General features: G+C 38.4%; 2 protein-coding genes across 6 annotated transcripts in view; one reads left to right on the top strand and one right to left on the bottom strand.

The window, feature by feature from the left end:
* Positions 1–1,649: 1,649 nt before the first annotated feature.
* Positions 1,650–10,044, top strand: LOC111251637 (uncharacterized). 5 transcript variants are annotated; one of them, XM_086991757.1, is made up of 12 exons: positions 1,751–1,762; positions 2,088–2,172; positions 3,063–3,104; positions 3,856–3,986; positions 4,107–4,220; positions 5,415–5,543; positions 6,314–6,802; positions 7,367–7,507; positions 8,167–8,256; positions 8,958–9,050; positions 9,412–9,498; positions 9,719–10,044. In XM_086991757.1, the coding sequence occupies exons 4-12, from the start codon at positions 3,927–3,929 to the stop codon at positions 9,893–9,895; spliced, it is 1,380 nt and encodes a 459-aa protein (XP_086847883.1). In that variant the 5' UTR covers positions 1,751–1,762; positions 2,088–2,172; positions 3,063–3,104; positions 3,856–3,926; the 3' UTR covers positions 9,896–10,044. The 5 variants fall into 5 exon arrangements, with proteins under 5 accessions (XP_022664117.1, XP_022664116.1, XP_086847883.1 ...); XM_022808382.2 differs by lacking the exon at positions 2,088–2,172 and having other exon boundaries at positions 1,650–1,762; positions 5,418–5,543; XM_022808381.2 differs by lacking the exon at positions 2,088–2,172 and having other exon boundaries at positions 1,650–1,762.
* Positions 10,045–15,289: 5,245 nt separating this feature from the next.
* LOC147755626 (uncharacterized) overlaps positions 15,290–16,480 on the bottom strand; it is a 5,951-nt gene continuing 4,760 nt past the window's right edge. Inside the window, exon 6 of the mRNA XM_086990529.1 lies at positions 15,290–15,351. Coding sequence (XP_086846655.1) covers positions 15,290–15,351 — 62 coding nt within the window. The remainder of the gene's footprint in view (positions 15,352–16,480) is intronic.

Below are 16,480 nucleotides of genomic sequence, written 5' to 3'. Positions count from 1 at the left end.
AGTAGAACAGGATAGAGCAGAACCGGGTACGAACATCACCGTATCAACATGCGGGTTACGCATGGTTCTCGTTCGGAGAAGCGCAGTGAATCTCATAAACGCAGTTCTCTGCTTACTCAGCGCTAACTCCATAATCCAACGCAATGAAAGTAATAATTTTAAAATCATTCAAACCGTATGTCATAACATTTTTCAATTAATTTTGTTTTTAATTGGTCCGTGTAAACGCGCGCCATTTTTTTAAACGTTTGATTCGCTATTTATTAAGTAAATTTTTTTTTGATATTGTTTAATTTATTACGTTTTTACAAAGCGCTTTTTCTGTCAGCATCGCGCTGCTTTGTGCGCAAAAAACACATGCTTCAAAGTGAGCGTTAGGTTTGCGACCATAAGCGTTACCACTGCATAGAACGCCGCTGTCATTTGTTTGGATGGATTGTTTAGTTCATTGGAGTTTTTGATAAGTTCTTTCACAGTATTAGATCTTTTTTGAAAACTTGTTCCGCGTAACTAATGATTTGGCCTATGCGCTCAACTTGGCCATATATCTTGGATAGCTTTACTATACTTAACCATTTATGTTATTCGTTCTAGATTGCTGAAATTTTCGCTACGGATTCCACGTTCGCCTGCGATTTATGATGCCTCTGAAAAATTCTACTGGACATCTGTTGTAAATAAACTGTGCAAATTTAAACCCACTTTTTGCAACCTTCATTGTTGCCTCTGTAGTACATCTGAATATAATGGTAAAGGTGAAATTTCTTTGTTGATAAACTAGCTTATGCGTCATATCACCCTATAGGCACACAAAGGGTCCTTTAAATTCCTACCTTCTCTAAACCGCGGGGTTTTCTTCCGTTACTGACCCATACACTGCGATAATATTTATGAAGTCAGCTTAAATCCTAATAAGAACAGTCACTATCAACTCTACGCTAAAGTTATCTGAATTGAAAGGGATTTTCACTTTTAGCTAGTTTTAATTTCAAGTTACTCTCGAGTAACTCACACACAGTCAAAATTGATTTCTAAGTAAGCTCAAATGAAGTCATATCGATTAGATTCCACGTTTAGAGCTTCTGACAAAAATATATAAACATCCAATAAAGAAAATAACAGGAAATCGAAACTCGACAACGCAGTTCTTCTTAAGAATAAAAAAAAAAAAAACTATTAGAATCTTTTATATATCCTTAATACTACCTTTATTTATAAAGGTAGTATTTACACACTATTTAATAGCGGAGAAATCTGCGTTTTTACAGGTTAGACGACAAATTTATATCACCATTTCGAGCACATAGCACCAAAGCTTGAACGTTATTTAAGTTTTTCAAACACCTTAAATGATATCACAGGTGACCTCGTTTATATTTTTGATGACAGTGTAAATATGTCCAGTGACCAAGTTACGTATTTTAATTAACGTTACGAATAGAAAATGTAAAAAGTTCATGGAAAATGATCGCTTAGTTAGTAGAAGTTGACAGAACTATAATACTTTTATGTAACTGCATTATTCTGCTAACTTTACTGTCAAGCGAGGGTATCTGTCGTCGTCTACTAGAGATTACATAGTTAATATCACCTGCTTGACTATTCATAATACTAAAATAGTAGTTTGTTTCATGATTCTGCAAGCGAAGTATACAGATCTTGTAAATGACGAAGCTTAATCTAACCTGGGGCCTACTGGTATTCCTGTTTTACGCCGTTTTCGGCTTTGAAGCAAAAGCCAATCATGAAAAGCTGATTGTTCGTAAGTACCACGGACTCGCTAGAAGTTTACCGCTGTAGACTTTGAATCAATGACAGGTTCCGATATACACAAGACGAAACAAAACGTTAACAACTTAGTGGAAGTTAAAATTCCATGCCAATGATACGGGCTCCTAGAAACATAGTTACGCCACCTGGAAGTGATTCAGATTGCGTTGGGTAGTGTCTTGAACAAACTGATGTTAGAAAACCCCTACGTCCTGAAAGATATGTAGATGTTGTGAACGAATATTAGTGTTTACAGACAACTCTGTTTAGAACTAGGTTTCCTGATGGACTGACGACGGTGTTGAGTTTTTATCCAGGCCGGATTCGAAATGGTGGTACTCCTCGACTCTCTTCGGTGCTTCCTAGCTCCTTGAGGCTGAAGAGCCTGGCGCACTATAGCCGGTACGAATGCCGACATCAAAGAAGCGCAAAAAGACACAGACGTTTGTTTGTCCTGACTGTTAAACTGTGCTGTTCAATTCGAGGCCTATCTGCTGAAATTAGTCCTAGTACATAAAACTATTATATACTATTTCGGGTCATTTAAAACGACCTAGAATCCAAGCTGCACCGACTCACAGCCAAAATGCTGTATCTAGAATTTGTAATTTTAAGGACCTTATAAACTCGGCCTTGCCCATTTAGTCATACCCTAATGGCGACATACCTCAACAGCCATGAACACATTGTGGGAACCCAAATCATTACCTGCAATGGAAAAACGAAAGGGTTGTCCTGAAGAATGTATTGCATATGTATAGAGTTTGGAAGTAATTCTGTGTTTCCAGTCCGAACGATCGCTGCTTACATGTTACTCCCTCAAAAAGACGAAGTTTCCGTTTAAAATCTGTCGAATTTTCGAATATGAGCTAAATCCGTCGTCGTTGTACTATGCCTATTAAGCCGTAGAGACGCCTTTATTAGAATAATACAAGGTATGAGTGCTTTGAGTAGTACTGTTCCATACTGAACCACATTTCCATCTGATGATAAGTGAGATCGATAATGGAGATATTTAGTTATGAAGCTATAGTGTGTTCTTTTATGGAAACTCATTGATTTCGCTGAGCATTACTCGGAAATTAGGAAAACGCCGAGTTAATTTATAGTGCTTGATGAAGTGTTAGCATTCGACGAAGTGTTATCTGTGCATGTACCTGTAATAGTATAATAATATAAAAAAAGTATATAAGTGTAGAAGGTTGTATCGAAAAACGCACCCCAGTGCATGCATGAAGTACATACGCAATCCATATAGAATGTTTAATAGTGACCGATTCCTATTTTCACAGGTCATAGGCCCGGTAAAAATGATATTAACGACGAGTCATTTAGTGAGTATACAACGCATTTTTCCTTTAAAAAAAATAGAGCAAATTTTCGACATGCCACGTGGCTCTATAGGCTTAAATCAATATCAAACCTAATCATTTACTAATCATATTTAACCAAGAAGCCTAGATCTTAGGTCTTTTGGTACCAGGTAAATCCAATGGCATAGTACTGTTGACTTAAGTTACGTGTCCTAGAGAACTCATCCTAAATTAGTCAATGACAAATAAAATAGCTACACTTATTTTCGTTATGTGTAGCACTGCAGCAATGTATGCTACAGATTGGATTTAGGGCAAAACGCCCCTAAGCACCGACTGATCCAGGATGTGTTTATCTTTCTCGAAAGGAATTTAGTAAGCAATTTACTGTACTTAGTATTCGGGCCTGTACGATAAATTGATGCAGACTAGATTTTGCCCAGGTAAAGACCTGGGAATATAACAGACCGGCTATTACTCTCTTAATTTTTAATATTTTTCTTAATAGTTGTAAGCGAAAACGGATTTCATATTTCTTGAGAAATCGAACGTAATCCCCACGATTTTGGATAAATCTTGAAAAAAGTAATGGCTATAACGTAAAGGGCATGTTACACATCTTGTTTAATGATAAGTAGGGTTTTCTAAGAAAAGTGCGACCACCTTTTGCGTTCGATTCTTTTTTACCGTATCCGTAAGTAGAAGCTTCTAACTGAGGCGATCTTATCTTCGCTGTCATCTTTTTAATAACGGTGCTTTGTTATTTTGAAAGGAAAATTTGTCACGGTTCCGGCGCCTAAGTTCACGGAATGTCTGTCACATCCGCATAAGGAAGATGCGTTTATGGTATGCCAAAACGAAGAGGGAAAGCTCAGCATTATTATACCACTTGTGAAAGACAAGGTTGGTTACTCTTCTTAATAGCATTTAAGCTGCAAGAAAAATTAAAGAGACGACTAGGTATTTCTGCTAGTCATCTTTTGGATCGTACGTATTAATTTAAATAATTTTCATTTGTTTAAGCTAAAAAATCCGGTGAAAGTTACACGGCACATAAAATCTACAGCGAAAACGTCGATAGCGCCGCGAGCCGGTAATGGAACGCAAATTAGAGAATTGGACCTGCCGTATATCCAGGTGAATACTACTCAGTGCTAAAGATTGGCCTTCGTTTTATGAATGCGTTTGTCAGATGATATATACAAATAGCGTAGCTGAGACAGTTTAATTCTAAAAATTATAGTTCTGTGGTTTCCGAGTCATTCAGTATAGGCCTTCATGTCATTTGTCCAAATGACTCCACTAACAAAGCTATCGGAAGCCTCTATTGTAAACTATTTTGTGTTTGGCATTTCAATTTGTGCATAGTTCCTTAGTAGATATGTTTACTGCTCTGAAAACCATATATTATCAAGGTCTTCCAAACAATACATTTTTAAAAATCCTAAACACACCTTGGAGCAGTCGGAGCATCAATAGCACTAAGTGTGAATCGTTCGATGAAGAGACGTCGCACCTGTCATAAACACAGAGTTCCATAGTTCCAGAGAGGTTTACATGGAGGTTCGTATTATCAGGAGCGTTTAGTATGTTCGTGTTGTATTGTCTATACATTCCACAGCAGCATATGAGAGTAAAGGAAGGTTAGTTGACAGTAATTATTACGTTGAGGATGGCGCCAAGCTTTCGAAATCCGACACATCCAAGTCTGGCAGCTCTAAGAACTACTGTGCCAAACTCGATAGGATTCAAATCTCGACCAAAAGACGTAAACTATTTAAGATAGCTGATATTGTTTGATATTTGTAGATTGTGGAATAGCTGACCGCGTGTAGGGCATAGTCTTTTTTCTTGAACTTTATGAAATGAATGAAGTCATAATTTTGGGTAGAAATATACGACCATCAAAAGTGCTTCATTTGAAAGTCATACATAATTTTGGGTAGAAATATACGACCATCAAAAGTGCTTCATTTGAAAGTTATACATAATTTTGGGTAGAAATATACGACCATCAAACTGCTCAAAGTCATAAAATAATTTGGTAAAACAAATTTCTCCTGTAGACATTTTCACAAGCTACAGCCACAAATTGGCTGTGTATCAGACGACATTTTAGGTACTCCCTGGAAGCGCTAATGATCCGGACTTTAGTGCGTGCCATAGAACTGATCTTTTGTAAATTCATAAACCCAAAATTTTACCAATACGGAGCCCTTGTCCAGGCTAGCAATGAATCATTGAGTGAATGCATTAGTACCCCGTTAGAAATTCTACTCGCACGTGATCTGTGCTCATTAAAGTAAAATGTAAAAATACATAAAAATGAAGCAGGAAGGAAACGCTGATGGCGAAGAAACGACATTGGATGAATATGCTACTTTGGATCCTTGGACTTTAGAACCTGATTCGAAACCTCTAAGAACAATGAATGTATCGACCAAAGAGTTCTTGCCAAAGGTAGGTGCCGGACTGCTATATTGTCAGGGTAGCTCGAATATGAATGACCAATGTTTATTTGTAGCGGGTGTTGGATACGCGTCAAGACTTTAATTAAGAAATCGTCTATCCATATTCAAGTACATGGAAACAAACAAGTCAAGGTAGTCTGCTACAGAGAGCATACCGAAATTGATGTTTTAGGTAATTTCTTAGTGCCACATAGTGATTGTTACCGTTTTTCCTTTGTTCCCCTTGGGAGGTCACCAGTTTTAGACAACTGGCAAGCTTCACATGTTTTGCCTGTATTTTTGTAGTAGCCAAAGCCACTGTCGATTGAATATCGATAGCAACTCGGTGTTATGAATTCAACTATTTGAAAACGATTTGGCATTCATCAGGGGTTGATCATGCATTGGCTGTTAATTTTTTTCCATTCTTTTCCTGCATACAGGCATATGTATAAGATCGGGTTAAATTATGTATTTGGACTTGTTTACGTTAATTGTTGTGGGCAGAAACCATTTAACAGTTTCTTTATGGTTTTGAAAGCGCAGCACCCCAAAGTGTGCCCTTTAAACAAGCTCTGTCTATAGCGTTGCCTTGTTTAAACTCACGGGCTTATTAAGATCAAAACCAGATGATTTATTAGTACAATTATTTCACTTAGTACAGAAATCAAGTTGAAAATAACGTTATGGAATTTTATTGCATGGAAGTTTTTGCATCTATTTCTAGCCTGTAAATTAATATTATTTGTTATATTTTGCTGCCTTTGGGGCAAATACAAGGATTCTGGAGTTCAGGAGTTTCCGGTAAAATCTCAGCCAAAAGTGCAAAATAGCCATACCACATCGGTCAAGCCTCAACCCACGAAGCAAAGTGCTCATACCACATCGGTCAAATCTCAACCCACAAAGCTAAATGCCCATACCGCATCGGTCAAACCTCAACCCACAAAGCAAAGTACCCATACCACACCGGTCAAACATCAACCCACGAAGCAAAGTACCAATACCACATCGGTCAAACATCAACCCACGAAGCAAAGTGCCCATAACTCATCGGTCAAACCTGAACCCACAAAGCTAAGTGCACATACCGGATCGGTCGAACCTGTGCTCTCAGTGTTGAATGCCCATACCACATCGGTCAAACCTCAACCCACAAAGCTAAATACGCATATCCCATCGGTTAAACTTAAACCTACGAATCAAAGCGCTTATACCACCTCAAAGGCTACCAAGCCAGTTCAAATCAAAAACGAGTCCCACGAAAAGGTAAGATGTCATAGCTGTGCATTGTGGGCGCCTCCCTGTATATCAGATTCAAGTGGCTCTAAAGTACTTTGCAGTGTAAAAACTGACATTACAGGTTACCCTTTCTAAACCAATACATCTATTATGAACATCAAGTATAATCTGCCTCCGACTGCTGAGAAAAAAATAGCGACCAGGAATGATAGAGCTTCCAACAATTGACAGACCTTAACGTCGTAGATTTCTTTGCACAATGAGTAAAGGAAGGATCAAGGGTATCCTGATAGCCGATATGCGTAGGATATTAAGATCTGGATGGTTGCTGACTCGCTTAGACAGGTCTCTTGTACAATAGTTTGGAGGAACAGCTTGCAGTAATGAACACTCTGGGAGCTGTAGAACAGTTCTGATTAGTTGGACAGGCATTAACTACGTGCGTATTTTCCTATCCAAAAGGAGCAGCTCTTTTGGTTTGTCTTAAAGCGTGTCCTCCCAGTCTTTTGCCATTGGCTTCTAGTAGGAGGTCGCTCTTTCTTCCAGTCACTCGGTAAAGTTCTGCAATAAATTCGTCTTTTTTTTTTCCAGTCTTTCAAACAGGAGCAAAAAAAAGAAAGCCTAGGGAATACAACACGAAGGTACCATTACACTTCGGGTGATGCGGAGGTTCCGAAATCATCGACGTTGCAGCTACACTCAATTAAGTTACCACTTGAACCACTCATAGAAGTAAGTTCAAAGAGTAAGTGAAACTATTGAAAAATTAATTGCAATGCAATTTATACCCGTGCTTATTAAGACAGGGTACATTTGTATCCTAAAAAAACATCGAATCCAAATTCTACTCGTAATTCGTTTGTGCAGATATTTAAAGATTAATCTGCAAGAAGTCACTGTTCGCTGTTTTTAACATGGTCCTAACTAAATCTACCGTGATGGAATATCCTCTACTAGAAAGCAAAATGTTCCCAGAATATCGAAAATAGCTATAAAAATATCTTTAGCGTGTAACTGCTTGGTTTGATAGAACCATATTACGGTGTAAATGTAAAATACCTGGTTTCTGTTAGAGGATTCGAAGACTTCCTGTTCGACTAAACAACACTAGAGTAAAACAATAATTTCTAGGCATGTGTATGGAGGCTCACTAGACGGAATTCCGTCTGGGATTTGCGTTTGTATTGTTTCTTACGAACTTATATCTAATTATTCTGAAGAGGAAATAAAACGTTTTCGTGTGTTCCTATGCGCATATAAATCTAAAGCCATAAATGAATGGATGAATCGTTATGATAATTCCAAACTTCAGTATTTCCTAATTAAATTTAATGGTCTTTAATAACATTGATTTGTTTATATTCGACGCTTTAAATTTGTGAATAACGAAGAACGACAAAAAAGTGGAAATACCCAAGGCCCTGTATCATTTAAAATCTACTTCTGAGAAGCCATACACGTCGACCAAACGTTCTTCAACGGTAAGCGTAGATTAATAATCTATGTTAAGCCGAAAATGGTTTTTAATGAAATACCGTTAGCATGGAATTGCTTTAGCTGTCAAATATGTCTGATCGCCCACACATGAGCTAAATGTTGTCAAACTGTTGAAAAAGGACGTAATTATTTTGTATAGTGCTTTAATTTTTGACGTTAAAATGCGAAAGCTGTCGGTTTCACGTACTCCCATTGGCTGCTTTTTTGTTTTTGTTTTTGCTCGGTAGATAATTGTACACATCCAGTATTTATCTGTGTCACTAATTATAAATTGATGGGGTCCGCTTAAACAGAAGTTGGGGTCAGCATTATAAACATACTAGTCGCTATAGTACTCCCGAATAAAGCCATCGGTGTAGATTAGATGCTGCTCCTTTTTTGTGAGCGTAAATGGTCAATTAGAATTTCGCGATTTGTACAAGATATTTACAAAATAAGCCTAAAGTAAAAGTGTATTTAATACTAATTATATTGTTGGTGAACCCAAAAACAGCGACTTTAGGTAGGCGACAAAGGTAGGCTCAACACGTTCGACAACAAAAAGGCTGCTAAATCGATCGTTTTTGCGCTTCGATCAAAATTTCGTAGTCGTATTTTTCTAACAGTTCAGTAACAAGTTTTGAGCCCTTGGAAGGACCGGTTCAGTGGCATTAAATCTGAAAGGCTAAATGTTTTTTTTTTTCAGAGAAACATGCCCGCAGAGACAAGCAGCAAGGGAAGCCCAGGCTCTGAACAGAGAGAGCTAGAGGATCTGCAGACGCTAACCTCCATCGCGCAAGTAAGCATCTATTTTATTAACTGAGTTGTTTGTAATTATTTTCGGACAGCTGTTTCACATGCAACTAACGAGTTCGATCAATATTTTCCGTTTCATAGTCAGATGTTGTGATGCTGTTAATTTTAGTGGCCAACCTGTATATGGCCTTTTGATACGATTGGGACGACCAACCTTTATTGAGGGCAGGTACAATATCGCCAAGCAGTCCTAAATTGAAAGCACTCAGCCACTAATTACATCCTTTTTTCTCTAGATATTTTAAACTCACGTTGACATTTTTCTGCTAAAGGGGATAAATGAACTCAAAGCCAGGAGCTTCCTCTAGATATTTTAAACTCACGTTGACATTTTTCTGCTAAAGGGGATAAACGAACTCAAAGCCAGGAGCTTCAACTTCGCGCATGAATCTCATCTTCTACCAAGAGCAAAGACGTCGCGACCCTTTACGGTAATGATCTGTCTTGCTTTTTACTATAATTAGTTATTTTACACGCACATTTCTGCATGCGAAGTTTAATTGTTACATCCGGGTTACATTAGGATGTTAGCTAAGATGCAGGTTGGTTTCAATGCATTGCATACAACAACTATTATCCATATACCCCACGTTCTATTCCAACAGCACGTTTTCTACGCTATATAATAATAATTGGATCGTCATTTCATAGGAGGAAGGTGAAGGGTCTGCTCGCTTTACGGGGTGTCGAACGTCAATCATCATGGGTGATTTCAGACAGCTTATTTGCGAGAACAACTTGGTAAAAGGCCAATCCGTGCACCTGTTTCTGCATCAGAACGACGATCCAATTTACTTCCAAAAATTTATAGACTCGAAAGGGAAATGATACAAGCGTTGTGGTGGGAAAGATGGTACAAGGCATAAAGGTCCAGAAGACCGATTTACGTTTAATGATCACAGTAACTTATCGAACTTGCCAATAAACTAAAACAAAAAGGAACAGCGACGTTTGCAATGATTCGTCTCAAATTCTAACTACTGAGTTCTCATTTTATTACTCGTTCTTTTCGATATAGACTTCACCAAATCGAGAGTCGCAACTAAACGCGCTGATATGCCATAGCAGTCATTCAATTACTGCAGAGACCTGCAGGGATCCCTTACGTGGTACTAGTACCTTTAAGTAAAAGCTCGAAAAAGTGAATTAGCTTTAACACTTATGTTCGAAGGAACGATTTCTCGATCTCTCGATTCGTTGCAGTGCAGGAAGCCTTGTCAACACTAGCATAATCCGATAATAATAATAATAGTTCCTTAACGTACCCGGGATGACATTTCTAAACGTCAGGTGTCGTTACTGACTGATCCATTCGCCATGTCAGTCGACAGATGAATACAAATGAAAAAAAAAACCGTTTGATTGCCAAGTACCCACATCGATCTAATCGAGGGATTATTCTATTTTTAACATACTTATATACATGCATATCTATGCATGTCTATATGCATAGTACGTCAACGGAAAGATAATTGGTAAAATAACTGAAAAACGTTTATTATTACTAAATATTCGCTTCTTGTGGTTCGTTTCATTCGTTTGTTTGTAATATTACGATCTTAACATGTGCGTAAGTATGATAGCGTCTTTGCGTATCATGGTAATGGTACAATTCACTACTTTTTAATTGAAACCATGCTTTGCAACCAATGCACGTTTGGCAACTCTATAACCATCTTAAGATAACTTTCAAGTGTCGAGCACTCTACCGAGTGCACAGTTGAAAAAAACGCCAAAAGCTTTCACAGTCACCGAGCCTTCTTTGTGACCGTTTACATTGGAAATTTAAAAGTTCGCATTGAGGACCCTGAATTACGAAGCAGATGATTCGCTTTTTGAGCTGACCGACTCTGAATAGGTTGTTGTTAGATAGATCTTCAGCTTTGTCGATATATTTTTGTGCGTGGGTATTATCGGTAAATGCAATTATTTGTCAAAACGAAATTAATTAATATTGTTGACAATATCATTCATGTCTTGTCTATGAGTGATGTTGTCAAAGCAGTGTTGGATACCTCAAATATATCATCATCGGATATCGATTGGCCCTGGTTTTTATAAACAGTTAAGCAAGATCATATGTGTTAAGAATCTTCGCGGTACATTGTCTTCAGGCAGAGAAAACAGGTACTAACCAACTGTCCATCTATCTATAGTTAGAATGCCTTCAACTTAAATTATCGGATCTGACATGAGCAACTAAGAACATGGCTAGCGATCAAAATAACAAGCAGCCAAAAAGCATAGAAGATCCTGAATCTTAAATTATGGCGTACTGCTTTATTATAAAGCAAATACAGAATCTAGAGTGGCAGGCTCGTAGATGTCAACAAAATATTGTGTAAGTTAACTTTAAGAGCACCCATGTCATCGATTTTTGACTAAAAAAGCACGTTATTGGACATATGCTTCGACGGGGAAAGAGGTTCCACGACCAACGAGCTTCGTCTCAGTGTTTTCATTAGCGTACCGAAGTGTTTCAACTCGGACTACTTTTATAAATAGTAAGCACATTCTCGTGGGGGTAGCATTTTTGGTGATGTAGTAAACCTCAATTTTCAATACGTTACCAGCGGGGAGAGTAACAATGTTTGCTTACAAGACGGTCAGTTTTAAACATGAGCTACACTGCATGTATATAAGAATCAAGGAAATACGTTCCAACTAAACGGATTACTCTAGTATAAAAGGTTTTTGATACATTTAATGTTAAAAATACTCTTTTTCTAAAAAAATTTCTGAGCTCATATTATTCGGCAGCATGCCATAAGCCATGTTCCGGAATAAGTACGTGGCGCGTTTGGCTACAGCCGAGTTCACCTTGTATGGCCTGCAAGCTAATAAAATTGGGTCTTCTGTTATAAAAATCTAGTTATAACGGAGAGCTATCTTGATTCGAATTATTACCACAAACTATACTGGAACTTGTTTCTGCACTAGCAGACAGGATGGTCCTGGAGCAAGAGGTATGTGGCGAGATCTGACGGCAGATGAAAGTACGAGAGTGTGTTCGTAGTCGTCTCTATTAAAACTAGATGGAATCACTGGTCTCTAAACGTTTTTTAACACTAATTTTTTCATAGCCTATCGTGGGTGTTCGTGTGTCATGGTTGAGCTACAGAAATTGCCCGCAGCCTTTTGACGGCAGGATTGAAGGAGTAAGCCTTTTGCGCGTCTCTGGCGTTAAGATTGGCACACTATGTGCACCTTGGCCGCCACTATTACTGGTACTTAATACACATACGACGGTGTGCTATGTGTTCTACACCTTGACCAGTCGGTGCCCTAATGCTTCGGCAGCCCTAACATGCCTGCACAACATCTCAATCCAACAGGAGTATAGAGGAACCATTTCTAGTCTATATATAGTCTACATGAACTGAAAAAGCTTCCAGACAACCTGTTCACTCTTGCCCCTAGCTGTTCCGCCCTCCATGTCCCATATAGAAACATTCCTCTTCACCGTTCTTGCATCGCAAGTCTATATGAAAGCTGTTGCACAGGTTTTTTTTTTTATTGAAAACTGTTTTTTCGACAAGACGACTAATCCTTATACAGCTATACAGACTCGGGAGATATATTTCGATGATGAATGATGCTTATTTTTGTGCACTATATATCAACTCGGACTAAGTGAAAACAGTAATGTATTTCTATATGAAATGACTCTTGTCTTGCATTTAAATAAACTGTGCCAGCCTAGTATTTTATTCCATGAATTTAGGAAAATAAAGAAGGTTTCGCGTTATGGAAGCATAAGATCTTTGGGACGAACGAATATAAGAACAGACCTGACAGTCCCGATTTAAGACGCTCTCTTGTCGCTCGCAGTGAATCTGTGGAATATCGTGCGGAAGTCTGAGCCATATTCTGCATGCAGTATCACTGCCATAACGTGGCGCAGGATTGTCTTCGGAAGAATCGTACAAGGAGAACCCATCGTGAGCATTAAGAGCGTAACAATTACTACACGGATCGAAACATCAGAAATCGCAGTCAATGAGACCCTGATCTTGCTTTCCACCCGGTGCGACTTTACTGACAACAAACATCAAATAAGTTCGTGGATATTCGCGGAAAGTGGCTTTGTTCGGACGCGTCCTATTCATTTGTGAATCTAAGACTCAAGTCGCTATCGTATGCAAAATTGAAGTACTGAAGAAGTAGTAGTGCTTGTACATGCCGCTGCACACAGCCATTCCCAGGACAACTAGCAACTCTTGTTTAGGCAACTTGTGCCTTAAAACAGGCTACAAACAAAGAAGGCTATAATAATAAGCGGTATACATGAGCAAGCTTTGATTGCAACTACTTAGAATGCCAGTGATAGCGAGTACGAGTGGCGCGGCATCGCAAACCGGCAACATAAACGTTCGCCCTTACTTTAGCTTTTTGTACAAGCTCTTTTTCTCGTCGCTTCTGTATTAAAAAAAAAATAGTAGTTTGTGCGTACATGGGTACAGATATTGCGTACATTTAACAAGGTATAACCTTTGTTCTGTTGGTTTTGTTCTATATTAACGCAGAAAATAGTATAACGTCTAAAGGGAGCTGTACGTAAAGATAATGAAAGCATTTAGAAAAAGCAACTGTAAACTGAAGTGAGATTCACTCCGGCGAAGAGAAAACGAACCTGATAGTAGCGTTTGGGTCTTTAAGCCGATGCTTCTGAGCTTTGTACTGCAGACGACTATAGGCATAGTTAGGAATGTTCTTCAGATTTTTCAGACAGATTTTCATGTTAAACATTCCGCTATTTGGTTTATACTGTTCATAGCCAATTCCAAAACATACAAAATGTGTATAATGATTTTTTTTTGTCTGAATACGATATGGTTTTCTGGAATCAGATTTAATATCTCTTCGAGATGAGCTAAATATCACGAACGAAAATGCAGCTACGACACCCATTGGAGGAACTGTGTTTTGGCTATCTGATTTTTGCCTTCCCTTTGATTGCATGACCGATCTAGATTTGTGGAATAACGATAGAACTAAAAAGTGGAACTTTGGTAATTTAAAACAGCTCAATTGAAGAACTTGCATTTCAAGGGAGCATATCTTAAGTATGAATAAAATCAGTCTCAGTTTTGAGAAACCTTGTAAAGATCAATTGTTTATATTTTGTGCTATGTTTACCTTCTGACTCCATCTAGTAAAATCGATCGTGCAATGTACGGTTGTAATATGTATCGATAAATAACTGGCAACTAAAGTATTGTCTCGGTTAACTTAATTACACGTGACCTGATCCCATTTTTGCAGCTTCCGTGACTTTTTCAAGAACGTCAATGACGTATCTATGGGAGTTGTCTGTTCAAGATTTGTATCCTAAATAACCGTAAATACTCATTTAATTTTCAACTTTCCAAAATAGAATAACTAGATGATGCGTATAATTCCAAACATTCCTAGAGAACTAAGATATTGAATGACGTTTTTCTTAGAGGCTATTGTTATTCAGTAATAGCACACCACTCAATGATTTTAGTTACTGTGCCTCTGACGAGAAACACTTACGCAAACGAAAGCCAAAGCGAGACTTAATGGTAAATTTCAACGCTTGATTTTAAAGCTTGCAATGATACATTGATCAAAATATGAAAGTGACGAGCTATTTAGTTCGAACGATCAATAATAATAAAAATATTATGTTTACGTTTGATGTTAGTAGGACTGTGTTAGTAATAATTCGCGCCCTTTATATACGACGTCCTTTATAGTTGGTATAGCACACAACCCCGACGACGCTGATCCCTAATGCAACGAGGAAACACCACAGTTTTTATCGTATGTGCTAGTCATCTCTATGCCGCCAATGATATACAGCGTATCGGCCGTTTGGCTTTGGGGGTCCTCAAGGATAGCTTACTAAATGGCGGTCTTGTTTTGGCGTGCGATTTCGAAACATGGAAGCTCGTCGATAGACCCAACCTTTGTTAGTTTGAAATTGGACTGTGGGTGTTGTTTTACGTGCAGTTAAGTGGTACACGCAGCACGTGCAACGTGGTTTTATACGTCAAGCACTATGACTTAACAATAGGGGACGTACTGGGTTGGATAGTAGGTCTTTCGTGTTGTACCCAAATTCAAATTAGCTGCCAGGTTCAATCGGCTTTTATGCATGCCAAAAAAAAGTCTATGGAGATTTACTCAGGATCGATTGTTGAAGATATTGGAATGAGATGCGTGGTTTCGTTAAAACATTATTTGTTTGAACTTTCATGGCTTTGGTGTCGACTCAACAGGGGTGAGCCCTACTGCTACCAACATTCGTGTTTCGCCTTTAATGCAGTTATTTTTATGCCATGTGTTTATAGATCATATACATAAACACAGTTTAGACGATGAGTAGGCAGACGTTATGAAAGAATCTATATTGTCCTTTACAAGCTAACGACATCGTGCAATTCTAAGCTTAAGCTGCATACAGATCTAAGCTGCATCGATGGAAAATTGATCTGAATGATGTTTCAAAACTTTGCACGGAAAGAACAACAAGTCGTCGAACGCAACATGCTATATTTCTACTAAAAATAATCTGTTCGAGTTTCTGGATAAGGTGTGCTTCATTGAAGGACGTAGGACAAGCCAATCCCCCCCCCTCGCCTGGATAATTTTGTGTGGGTAACCTATTTCCTTCTAATTTTAGAGACACGTTGTGATGTACGTGCGGACCCAAGCCTAGACATACTTCATTTTGTGCTGGAATCCAGCCGTTTGATGAAATGTTTAACAGCGCTACCTGACCTGAAGCTCGAAACACAAAGGCAGATCAAGCCATTTTTCACCACGAACACTCTCCATGTTTGGCTGCGTTCTATGGTGTTGCCGTATCTGTCAACTACCGTGTTTGCTGACCAGTTGGCTAAAGGAACAGCGCAAATATAAGAAACGTCGTCTACAGGGATTCCCAGAGGGTCAATGTGCACCCCTCTGATAACATATTAACTGTTCGATTGTCGATAAATTATTGTGGCATCACAGCACTGAATACTGAAGCCTCGAATACTTTTCAACCTACTGACGACGATATCAAATGTGTCTCGTTAGAATATAATAATATAATAGAAAGTTACGGTCGATCCACTTTCTTATAATCTGGTTACACCTATCTAGATTCGGTGTACTATCATTTTGGCTGGTGGTTCCTTCAGTACAATTTGATTTTACCTGCGGTACCAGCTACTTGTTATCAATCTAAAATTACTTTTGCTTACGAAAAAGCTTAATTTTACTTTACTTACTTACTTACAAATACCGTGCAAGTATCAATAAGGACACTGCAATAGCTCACAACATTCAGGTTAGGACAACATTCATACATCATGCAAGTTTCCGTACGCCTTAGACATCCTTCTCGATGTAGAGCCATCTACACGCGTTGACGGAATGGGAAAGCAATTGTTTTTT

The sequence above is a fragment of the Varroa destructor genome, unplaced genomic scaffold (assembly GCF_002443255.2).
Source record: "Varroa destructor unplaced genomic scaffold, Vdes_3.0 BEIS01000005.1, whole genome shotgun sequence".
Classification (NCBI taxonomy): domain Eukaryota; kingdom Metazoa; phylum Arthropoda; class Arachnida; order Mesostigmata; family Varroidae; genus Varroa; species Varroa destructor.
The sequence above is the reverse complement of the archived record's forward strand: the minus strand, read 5'-3'. Positions and strand labels throughout refer to the sequence as shown.